Below are 12,734 nucleotides of genomic sequence, written 5' to 3'. Positions count from 1 at the left end.
AAAAAGTAATAGAATGACAATGAGTGTTACCGAGTAAAAATGTAATATATCAATTACAGAACTTGAAACATTGATTACAAGACTACATGAAATTGATTGCAAGTAATTAATCACATGTAATTCATTGTATGCAAGTCTGGACAATAGTGGTGATTATCCTTTTTGGAGATAAAATGGGCACATTAACTTTTTTGCCAATATGCCAGCCCTTCATTTGGCGCAGTACAATTTCTTGTGGCCAACATGCATGGCTGTATAGCGTGAAATTCACTGGAAATGCTTACATGGTTTCTAAAAGGATGCCTGTGGAGCCCTTTAAGGAGAGTTAGATAATCTCATTAATTCTGGACACTTTACTAATGTCCTGCACTGCTCTCACACTTCTTAGGGTGTGCCCTCGTGATAGCATTTTGCTTTGTATGTGTTTGTTTATTTCAAGTACTGCGGGTCAACTCGGCCTGTGCACGAGGTGTAGTGTAGACATTCTATACAGCTACTATCACAGTTGTCATAGTAACGATACAGCACCACCCTGCTGTCGCATTTGAATGTTTTTCAGGGAAGCATTTGGATAGGCTGCCTGACTTATTGGTTGTTTTGGAGTGAATTAATTAATTTATGTCAATTTAGTTGCAACAGGTCCTACAGAAATAGTTGCAAACTGGCCGTCTTACCTTTCGCATTTCTACGGTGGCTGCAAAGAAGTGATGGGACTGGTTTTTTTTTTTTTGGTTTGCAGTGTGAAGAACAACAGCGCGTACGCACCTTTTGTGGCCTTCTGGAAGCCAGTGTGCATGTTGGACATCAGCATCTGGTGGGTTCCTGGACTGGCATCTGTTCACCTCCTAGCAGTTTATTTGAAACCAGCTATGACGACTGTTGTTTTGAGTGTTAATTCGGGAGCTTTCTTTCTTTTCTTTGTGACTATGTAGTTAGATCAGTGTTAGTGTTATGTCACTACTAAAGCCTTGAATTTAATGGGACGCTAAAGAGAAAAATAGTCTGAGCTGCATTAGTCAATTAAATTAAGTTAACCTTCTACAATACCAAACTAGACTCTCATATGGTGATGAAGAAAGTTGGTTGGGGTAAAAGATGTTGGCCCCAGCTCAAATTATGGAGCATTGCATGCGTCATGCAGAGTTTTAGGGTTTGGCTTCCACTGGTAGCAGGTTGTTTTTTCTGCCACCTTCAGTTAATTTTTTTTCTTGTAAATATACATTTCAGTATATATAAAAAAAAGTTCCCCTATGCCTTTGTTACCTTCATTGTCTGTCTGCTTCATGCGGTCATTACTGAACAAGAAATCAACCCCCTCGATTTCTGTCGTTATGTGCAAATGCAAAAAACATGCCACTCTTTGGTTCTTGTTCCTTCTTTTAGCTTCTGAAAACACTTGACGCCGTGTCTGTCAAATCGCAGTAAGTTATCTTTAACGACGAACAGTGCCTGTGATCTGTTCACAGCAGCACCCATCACTGATTGGTGCTGCCTGTTCGAAAATTTCGATGGTTGCTTCTGTGCAGGCAGCGCTGGATGCATATGCACCGGGTGGGCATGCTCCTGGAGCACGACCTGCCGCTGCCCAAGCACCTGCAGCAGCCAAACAGCAGTGGCCGCTACGACTCTGTCCAGTGCCGCCAGGCCCTGCACCGCCTGTTGGCCCTGCTCCGAGACCGTTCCAGCTTCGTGCTGGCCGACGGCCATTCTTATGTCACCTTCCTCGGGTGAGGGTGGTCTCCCTCAAATGCCACTCGAGAGGAAGCTTTTGCTCGAGGCCAATTCCATTTTCAGTTTCCCCATGGATATACCACACGTAAAACACAGAAATGCTTTTATGAGACAACCGCCTGACCTTTTTCAGTGAAGTTTTGCTGCATTTGTGAGAACAAGTGGAATTCTGGGGATGCTAGGAAGCAGAATTTTGATTTAGGACCTCATACTTTTCACAAATATTGCCGAAAATCAGTAAGCTGAAAAAGGAAAAGATGGCCTGAAGTTTACAAATCCAATTATGCATAAAAAACGGATATTGCAGTTCTGTAAGCTGCATCTGTTAGAGCATCTCAAGCAGACAAATGTAATATACTCGAAGAACATTGTAATGAAGTTGCATCGAACACAAATATACCTTCATAATATCCTATATTCGTTATAAGCTTAGGTGCAAATATTGGTTAAAAAAAAATATGAGGTGTATGCGAAAGAAACGCATACAGAGGGTGCCTCTGATGGGCCATCGAAGGGTCTCCTGCAGATTTTGATGACCTGTCAACAACTTGCAGTGCCGATATGAGGCGCAGGAACAACAATAAATTAGTACATACATGTGCTCTGCAAGCACTCAGCTATGCGATCGGTATTATCGCGTGGTATTGGCATGTTGGTTTGCCACCTGCGGTCCAATGAAGCCTAGCCCCTGGCCAAAGTGTGCACGCCACAGACAGACGTATCAGGCACAGAGGAGACCGCACGGCGATTTGTATCCCTCTACTATGGCCGTCAGTCTAGCCCATGCATCTGATCTCATGCTTGATTGCCGATGAGACCCATAAATGCGAACATACATATGTTCGGTTGCTGGTGACATATGAACATACATATGTCACCAGCTACTCTTCTAGCTGCACGGCTTAGGCTACTACGCCTAACCAGTGCTGCTTCGCAGTGAGTCTGCAAATGAAGTTGCAGTTCCGTGTCAGTCGACATGGCAGCAACTTTGTTCACAGCTGACCTGTTTGCGGCACTGCACGCGCAGTTCAAGCTCTACACCCCATGTGGCGTCCGAAATTTCAGTTTTTGTTGTTATGCATCGGTGCTAGGGGTAGGTGGCAGGGCTGCAGGAATTGTGAAGGTCCGAAAAATAAAGTGAAATATCTATATATTCTAGAATACATATTTTGAGGCAGATACAAACAAAAATTTGCTTTGCTATAACCAACACCATGTCGAATACTAAATTTTTGGTTACCTTGTAGCAGGAGAATACCAGTGAATTGGAGCATAACCAACATAATTTTTTATTTACTTTTTTACATCCTGTAATTCATTATATCCATGTTTATTATGCCAAAGTATGACTGTATTTGTATGACTTCACTAAATCTCTTTCTTAAATTTTTTATTTGCCAGCAGACACTGAAAGCCTTGTGATTTGTTAAGACTTCAGAACTTTGTATCTCTTCATTTATGTAATACTTCGCATCCATGCAGTAAAAGATGTCGAGTTTATTGAAGTGCTGAATGTCGTGTCATTTGCAGGGAAGGTGAAAAGCCGCCAGTGTCGTTCTATGTGACTCGGGTGACCTACAAGGCGCCCTGTGTGGTGATCCGATTTGCCTTCCTGGGTGGCACACCTGGAGAGCAGCGCAATGTTGTGAGTTCATGATTCCGTCAGATGAGGTCTGTGTTGTCGTGATGGCTGCAGGTGGTGGGGCTGCAGTAATATCATACCTGGCAAGCTTCTCGAAGTAGCTGTGTAATGTGTGGTGTCAAGTAAAGGGTCTCCCGGAAATCATATATAATCACCGCATATACGTGAGAGATTTGAAAATGGATACCACCAGAGAAAAATGGAGCTAGAAGGCACCACAATGTGCGGGAATGAGTGTCTACAACCTGTGCGAAACACAATGCAGATAGCATGCATGTATGACAGCGTAGCAAGCTGTCATCACCTCTCGTGTCACAACACCTCTTAAGGTGAAAAAATGCATAAAAACATTAGAAGATAATGCTAGAAATTATGAAGACCTAAGGTTGCTGTAGCCAATTGGCTGAGCAAGATAAAAGTCCTCAAGTGCCTCTGTTGCAATGTGTCAGGTCCCCACAGAGGTGGTGGTGAGCACCCATTAACTCCTTTTTGTCATCTGCTAGCCAGAGATTTGCCAGACTCCACCAGATGCCAGACTCGACCAGATGCCAGACTCCGCCAGATCAAAATCGTACTGGTTGTTTCTGGCAGTCCGTGTGTAGCCAGAACAGTCCAGTTCGATATAAATTGACTCGCAGCATGGTGCGCGGAAAAGTTGAAAAAAAAAAAAAAAACGAAGGCATTCTTGATCAATTGTGATGGCCATTGTGATGACAATATTTTTTGTTACCTGCTTCTTACGACAACAACAACTATTTGTCATTATTTGGGAACATTTCACTTGGTAAATGTTCACTTGGGGTAAGTGTTCAGTAAAAATGAAAAAAAGTGAGTAGGTTTAAATGAAGAATGTTATGTCCTGCTTGTCACTTTTATTTATTTTGCTTGCTTTTCATGCTCGCTGCATCTTGAGCTGGCAATCACCATGTGTCCTGGAAAGGCTGTGTGCAGGCCAAAGCTGACCGTGCGCTTTCGACAAACCAAACAGTAGATAATTCAATTTGTGCATTGGACTGTTTGAAAAGTTACTGCTTGGTTCTCGCTCGCATATTAAAGCGAAAGGTCATCAGGATGAGCAAGAGCAGGCTCTCAAGACTGCCTTTGATATTTCATGTCTGTTCTGGTTGCCTTTGCAGATTGTGAAGGACCTGACTCAGCAGATCCTGAGCCTGGAGTTGAGCAAGCGTGTTGCCAAGGATGCACACTCGGATGGCGGCCTCTGCATCCGGCCTCCTGTGCCACGAACCTACCGAAAGGCCAGCTGCTGCATCCTCTTCCGCAAGCCCCTTGAAAGGATCCTAATCAGGTAGATTGTGCGCTCCCTCCCAGTGGACTCGAGTTCAGGGAAATTGCCATTCCTTGTGTAGTTAGCATTGTTTAGGGAAGAGGCAGACAACATTGATGAAGCTCCCCTAGGCTTGTGGAGGAACTTTGATGTGAAGAAAAATTGCCGGTCACTTATTACAGAACGCTACAAACAAGCCAAGTGTCAGACATTATAGGGGATGAAAAGATCTTTCCGTTGTGCTTTCTGGGCACACAGGTGAAATCACCCATAGTTGTAGGCCATACACGAGCATGTAATACTAACTAGCTGCTATGAGCTAACCACACTAATGCTATTCACCACCTTAATGTCTCGATACGATTAGCAGCGCTGTACATAAACCCTTGTTTGTATGTATACGCCGAAAACATACCAACGTTTAAATGCAATTGCAGTGAATCCTCGACCCAGTTTCTACAGAATCTAATGTACAGTAGAACACCTCTAACACATTTTCCACGGGACTGCGAGAAAAAAATGTAACGCCTGGGAAGCGTATTGTGTGAACAGGGGCCATATTCTGTAATGGTTCACTTTGGAACTGGTTCGCTCTCACAAACGCCATTGGTCGGCGCTTTGTTGCCGTCATCCCTGGTGTGACAACAAATTTCGTTGTTGTCACACAGGTTGTCAGTCATCTGAAAAGGAACCCGTCGTGTGCTACGAGAGAAACCGCGGAGAAGTGGTCCGCTCGAGTGTTGCGCGTGGTGGCGAGCATGATCTTGAGGGTTGCTAGGGCAACCGTGGCCGTCTGCTAGTCTCGTCTTGGTGTGCGTGACGAGAAGGATCCCGGTAGTGGCTTCTTTGGTTGTGTTGCTGGCGAGCGTTGGCCAAAGACAACGACGTGACGGGTGGCAACGGTGCGACGCGTACGACATGAGTGAAGGCGAGTTCCGAAGGCATTTTAGGTGCCCCAAAAACAAAATGTGATGGATTTGCGACGAGCTGGAATATTGCGGACCACAAGATTTAGTATCATCGACACTGCGACGTAAGTGCTTTGCAGCTTACTTTTTTTCCTTTTTTTTTTTGCTACGGGTTGTTTTCAGCAGTGCATCTGGAATGTAGAAGCTATTGGGTTGTCGCGACTGGCTGACAGTTTCGACTGTCAGTCAGTCGCATCATTACCGCCATCGCTAGGGTTATTGCAGTGGAGGGAAAAGAAAGAGGGGTGTGAAATTTCTCTCCACACTGCAGGAGAAAGCCACAGTCAGGAACGTTTCCTTGACCGCGGCAAGATTCTCGAAGTTGTGGGATGTGTAAACGGAACTCTCATTGCAATCGTTACGCCCTAAGAAGCTCAGCCGCGGCTAAATGAAATCCTTTTAGAGCCGCAGCCTACACACAGAGAACCGCTTTGATTGCTTAAAGTATGGCACACCACCTAGCAACAAAAAAAATAAATAAAGCAACGCACATAAAATTAAACCACTAGCTGTCTGCGCCAGAAGCTCAGTCATTACTGGAAATTAAATGTGCATGTGTTGTATGCAAACCAATATTTTTTTACTGAACTAGCAACATCCTTCAATTACTATATCGTCCCTAGAGTACAAAAAAAGAAAAAGAAAATGACGACGTGACTTTGTGACAGAACACCACTCGTTCATTGGTCTCCCTCGCGCCACGACATTCCACTCTTTCTCCGAGTGACGTCACCTTGACGTAGCAGCCATACCAGGCACGTACCCAGGGGGGGGCCCGGGGGGGCCCGGGCCCCCTCCGAAATCAAGTGGCATACCCCCCCCCCTCCCCTCCCCACCCACGCCACCACTCCCCACACATTCCTAAAGCGCCACAAGATCAATATTGAGACGTGACAGCTGTTCATCGGTCAGCATTATGCTGCCTTTTTCACTCCTTTTAGACGGCGGTAGTTATCGGCACCTCTTGTAATGTGAAGGACAGGTTTCTCATAGATTCCGCACCCGCGCGATTAACTCGCGATGCGTTCAGTTGTCACCATCTGTTCAACCGTCACGCGCATAGCTGTTGCTTTTGTTAGTTCAACCTTCTTTGTTTAGGCTGATCCTGGGACCAGGAGAGGGATGCGGCTGTTACTCAGCTGGTCTGTAGTCTCATGGAACGAGTTGCGGCCGGAGAAAACGCCAATTGCGTTTAAATTTTCCCTTTGCTTCATTATTTTCTTGAGTTACGGCTCGCCGCGACGCTGGCAGATGCCCGGAACCATATACACGTGATATGGGTTAGATAAGGTGGGAAATAAAATAATGTGAAAGAGCGTCCATCATGAAACCCTGCAATAACCCTTAAACCCATAAGCAAGATGACTGTCGCCCGTTACCTCGTCTGTTTTTCCCTAGCTGTATAGCACTTTTCGTGCAAAATTGGCAACTGGAAACAAAAATCGCAAGGAGTTGAGAAATTAAGCGATATACTAAAGGAGAGAGCCAAGGCAACAACCAAACTGCTAGCAAAAGCGAATAATAAAAAAGTTAAGCGTTGTTTATAAGACTATTTATGGATGAAAATCTTTTTATTGAAAAATGAAGTAGAGAAAACACCGCCGGAAGTGGACAACAATTACTTGTTTTGAATGACGCTTCTACAGTTATCGGTCGAACCGCCTCACGTAGCCACTTCTCTGCTGTGCTTATGTGGGTGTTTTTCTAACCTTTCGCGGTGAGCGCAGTGCGTCTAGAATCGCAGAGTCCTGCGCTCTACGCGGTTGCATGGGACTGGCGGCCGCACAGCGTTACGCAATTCGCGGAACTGTCGAAACTGATCAACAAGGCGAAAATAACTGATATTCGAAACCATAACATGAGAAACACTGAAGAAGCCGTAAAAAAATGAACGCAGCCTGAAATCAGTAAAAAAGAAACCTGGCATAGGACAAACCATGATGTATGCACTAAAAGATAAAAAGGGGAACATCATCAGCAATCTCGAAGATATAGTAAAGGCAGCGGGAAAATTCTAAGCTGATCTGTATACAGTATCAAAAGGAGTCACGATACCTCACTTAGAAACAGTAATGAACAGGATACAGAAACTCCTATTTGACAGAAACCACATTTGAAACCCACATTTAAACCAGAAACCAGAAACCCCCATTTGACAGCTTCTCCAGAGTATAAACACCTGATTTCCCTGGCATAGCGAATCTTGTTACACAAAGATGCTTGAGGTCTGCCTCACCAAATTACGCTGCCGCATTCCCTCCCTAAATTTCAATTTATACAGGTCGGGTTTGGTTCCCTCTCCCCTTTGTTCTTTTTGTGAGGAGGAGGAGACGATACAGCACTTTCTTCTATCTTGCCGCCACTTTGCTGCGTTAAGAAAAAGATTGTTGGAGATACCTTTTCGACGAATTGGCCTGGACTTGACAGAACCTGCAATTCTTTTGTTCGGGGCGTCCACTTTGGGATTCAGCCACAGGGATGCATGCTTCGCTGTCCAAACATTCCTTACAGAATCTAAACGAGTGCCCTGCTAAATTCTATTTTTTTATTACTTTTAAAATAATTATTCCTCATTCAACAGCACCTTCCTGATTTTATTTTAGCCGGTAATTCAACCCTATTTAATGCTATTCGCATAGATATTAGGAAACTTATGCTCTATATTATTTTGGAATAATCCACCCATTTCTTGCCCAATCCCCCATCGTGGATAGGTGGCACACGTGCCACAGGCTACAACAACAACGACAACAAAGGAACAAGAGATCAGGATCGCCAGTCGGCCACTAGAGACTGTGAAGGAGTACGTTTACCTAGGCCAATTATTCACAGGCAACCCTGATCATGAGAAGGAAATTCACAGAAGAATAAAAATAGATTGGATCGCATACGGCAGATATTGCCAGCTCCTGACTGGAAGCTTACCATTATTATTGAAAAGTAAGGTGTGCAATCAGTGTATTTTGCCAGTGCTGACATATGGGGAGAGACTTGAGAGCAAGTTAAGGACCGCGCAAAGAGCGATCGAACGGAGATTGCTAGGCATAACGTTAAGAGAGAGAAAGAGCGGATTGGATCAGAGAGCGTACGGGTATAGACGATATTCTAATTGACATCAAGAGGAAAAAATGTAGCTGGGCAGGTCATGTAATGCGCCGGTTAGATAACCGTTGGACCATTAGGGTTACAGAATGGTTACCAAGAGAAGGAAAAGGCAATCGAAAACGACAAAAGGCTAGACGGAGCGATGAAATTAGGAAATTCGCGGGCGCTAGTTGGAATCGGTTGGTGCAGGACAAGGGTAATTGGAGATCGCATTGCAGGGAGAGGCCTTCGTCCTGCAGTGGACATAAAACAGGCTGATGATGATGATGATGATATGATGGTGGTGATGATGATGATGATGATGATGGTGGAGGTAGTGGGCCCCCCCCGAAAAAAAATCCTGGGTACGTGCCTGAGCCATACCGAACCGGTTCCAAAACAAACCGCTACAGAATACTGCCCCATGTTATTAAAATCATGCAAATGTACTGCTAAATGCACTATGCGCGGCTCAGCCTCCAATGGATTTACAGTCGCCAACTGTTAATGTGGACTCAATGGGGACTGCCTAAAGGCTCAAAGTATACAGTAAACGCTCGTTAATGCGAATTTCATGGGGATGCTATGAAAATTTGAATTATACAAAATTCAAACTAATGAAAGTGGGAGAAGAATAATTGCTCGGTTAAGGCGTGTATATAGTTTGACATAGCGGGAGCACGTGCGCCCATATACTATGTCACATTGACATGAACAACACCCTCTATAGTTCGAAGCACTGGCGTAGCCAACGTAGCCGGACATGGCCAACGCAGTCCGATGTGCCCTACGTTGAGATGGCTCCTGCTCCATTTGCAAATTCGTCGTGCCGACTGCGCTAACCCACAATGCATGGAGCACAGAAAAAAAATTTTGCAGTTTCATCCGAAAGGTGAAGCATCGATTTCGATAGTAAATTAGTAGATAGCTATATGAAGTAAGGATAGTAGTTTTATTGGCCGTATAAACTTGTAAACATTCGCTTATTAACTAAATTAACAAGCGCAGTGTCACGCGCGCAGGTAAACATGAACACATCTCGCTCGATGGCTGTGGAAACTCTCTGAAAAATGCTAGAGGGAGGAATCGCAGCAGCAGCAGCGAGCAAATCGATATTTGTGCATCTCTCGCTTCAAGACGAATGAAACATAGGTAGCATTATTAAGGTTCTAGCGTCGCTGATGTGTGAAAGTCAAGCACACCTGTTACAGAGGACTTCTCCGAGCTACACAATTTGCTGAAATGGCCTTCGCCCTTTCTCTGATTTCTACAAAGGCACGAGAAGATTCCGAAGGACATTCTTAGCCCCGTTGTGGCGCTTATGGACGTGACACTGGCGCACCCGCTTCTGCACACCACTCCGCATCTGCACCGGCATTCTAGCAGCGGGGGCAGCGGCTCAGCGGCACGCAAGGGAAACGGCATCACCACTGTGGTGGACCCGACGGGCCAGCTGAGCCGGTATCTTCACCACCGGCGGTGGATCTGGACTGTGCAGCGGCTCCCCAGTGTGCCCCTTCCCCTGCACGCCATCACCCGTATCCTCAAAACGCTGGCCAAGTGAGTGAGGGGGCAGGGGCAATTGATAAAAGAAACTGAGCCATTTGGGTACAACCGCGCGATGTAATCAACAGAGTGGTAAAGACAAGTATGAGAACAAAAAGCACTTTACAAGCACTGACCCTAACTCGTGCTCTATACCAAGAACGTGTTCTAATGTTTTACCTGCAAACGCAAACTTCTCTGCAAGGCTTCTAAGAAAATACCAAAATGTGCCAACTCAGTTGAAATCATTCAGTTGAATGGTACAGAAAGTTAGTTGAAGTAATTCACCACGCAGATAAAATTTCAAGGGATGACATTAGAAATTGGCTTTGGAACCAAAGGGTAATACAATAGGTGGCACTTTGTTCACGTAAAATGTGTACCTGCATATAACTGTTTCCCTACACGAATGTACAGTGAAGGTTTCCTGCTTTAGGATGCCAGTTTCAAATAGGTATGTTGAGACTTAGCACTGGCATAAAAGAAGTATGAAGATAACAAACAAACTATGCATTTAAGCAAACTATGAAGATAGATTGCCTAAATCATTTGAAATATGTTCTTTCTTTGCGAAAGAACTGGCAATCTAAAGGCCATGAGTTGGAGATCCCTCCCCAGTCTTTGACTATGGGATCTCCTAGATTTAATTTTTCTGTACAAAATTTCAATCGCATCTATAAACTGAAACTGAAAACTGAAACAATAGTCCAGTGGTTCTGTAATGCAAATCTTTGTTTATTTGCAGGCGGTCTAGAGAAAATGTGCTTCGCATTGTGCTGTCTCGAAAAACAAACTACTGCCTCATTTCAATGTTTGCAGCTGATAAGTATATTTTTCTTGCTTTGCGTTCTCTGTGCAGGATGCGCCTTGAAGAAGGTTTTCATTTTGCCCACTCAAGCTCAGGCATTTTGAACATGGCCCTAGAGATTGAAATGAAGGTGAGCCGTCACCATAATTCGTATTTTTCATGCTTTGCTGCTTTTTGCGACTTGCATGGTAATGTGACTTGCTGCCTTGTGTGAAGCTAGTGTGATAGAGATGGATTTAAACAATAGTTCTAGAACTGTACTGAAAACCTGGTTAAGTAATTTTACCTCCAAGTCCAAGCTTCTTTGCAAAGCTTTTGAGAAAACACTAAAATATCTACTTTGCATCCATTCTCGGAAGTACGGAATCTGGGACCTTTGCTGTAGACTTTTAATGTGCACCCACCAAAGGGCTCATGTGCTTCTTGAAGACACCTGGGCTAGATGAGCACTTGTGACAATCTATTTTCATGTGTACAACTTGCCCTCTGCACATAAACCACACCCCCACTTCAGCACGGCATAAAAAGAAAAATGTATCCTCATCTATTGCCTGCACATATAACTGTGTAAAGCTGCAGCCAAGCTACTACACAAAAGCGACATGACGCGTTTGCAAGCACATACGCACACACAAAATTATATTCATATTCACACATAGTCACTTGTTTGGTGCTTTCTGTCCACACGCGAATTCCAAAAGACAGACCAACTTAGTACACAGACCACCTTAGTACACAGGCATGCAGACCCAAACGTCACTTCAACAGCCATCAATCAGGCCATCATAGGCCTAACCGGCACTGCTTTGTTGGGCGTCGGTGGCTAAAGTTACAGTTTGGTGCCGAATCAACTCGGATCTATTTGCAGCAGCCGCATGATACTTCGAAAGCTGACTTCCTCGCCAATGAAAGCGAGTGTACAACACGGCACCAACGTTGTTCACGGCCACCGTATTTGTGACACACCGTATGACAGCTTCTCGTTTCCATGCCGTCTGTAGGCACTCGTCAGCCTCTTTTTTTTTAACCTTCAGGCAATCCCTCACAAAACTAGCTTTACCTTTACGGCGTGTGCAAAGGTGTTGTGTGACTAATACGCTGACCACCCGGCTGCAGACATCAGCGCAGATGGCAAATGGACATGGAGAGGGAGGTGTTTACACACCCCCAGTGAAATGACTTTACATTTACAGTCGCCGACCGATTTACCAGACTCCAAAAATTCGGACATGCCCGATTATTCGGTCAGCTTCGCAGCACCGCCATTCTCCTTATAGACCATAATGTATAACAACTGCCGAAAGTTCGGACACCTTGCAACCTCTCGTCGGATTTTTCGGACACTCCTTGAGCCAACTCGGTTGAGAGCACCATGCACCGACTCTGACTGGTGCATGGTTCGACTTGCTGAACGCCATTTTTGTTTTGAATGGAGCTTCCTTGCTGCCCCACGAAGTGGTGCTACTGGAAATCCCCGCTCATCATCCTCGTTTCTGCCTGGTTAGATAGAGTGGCTCTGCAGCAGTTCCGGTTTCAGCTTAGTAAGCCATGTCAAGACAATCCAGCAGCTTATTTGTTTCTTCGCGCAAGACGTTGCGAGCAGGCCGCGTTGTTCGTTTGTGTGACTGGTGTCGGCACGGTGGTGTTTGCTTTGTGTGCTGTGTCAAGGTT

The 12,734-nt window shown here is 44.9% G+C and overlaps 1 protein-coding gene across 3 annotated transcripts in view; it reads left to right on the top strand.

Annotated features, from left to right (window-relative positions):
• The window catches only part of LOC135921842 (KICSTOR complex protein SZT2-like), a 259,666-nt gene that overhangs the window by 30,179 nt on the left and 216,753 nt on the right, over positions 1–12,734 (top strand). For all 3 annotated transcript variants that reach the window (XM_065456218.1, XM_065456219.1, XM_065456216.1), the window contains exons 14-19: positions 740–814; positions 1,527–1,727; positions 3,262–3,376; positions 4,510–4,679; positions 9,986–10,270; positions 11,115–11,193. In XM_065456218.1, the coding sequence (XP_065312290.1) occupies positions 740–814; positions 1,527–1,727; positions 3,262–3,376; positions 4,510–4,679; positions 9,986–10,270; positions 11,115–11,193 (925 nt within the window). The remainder of the gene's footprint in view (positions 1–739; positions 815–1,526; positions 1,728–3,261; positions 3,377–4,509; positions 4,680–9,985; positions 10,271–11,114; positions 11,194–12,734) is intronic.

This window comes from Dermacentor albipictus, chromosome 9 (genome assembly GCF_038994185.2).
Source record: "Dermacentor albipictus isolate Rhodes 1998 colony chromosome 9, USDA_Dalb.pri_finalv2, whole genome shotgun sequence".
Taxonomy (NCBI): Eukaryota; Metazoa; Arthropoda; class Arachnida; order Ixodida; family Ixodidae; genus Dermacentor; species Dermacentor albipictus.
This window is presented reverse-complemented; position numbering and strand designations above follow the sequence as displayed.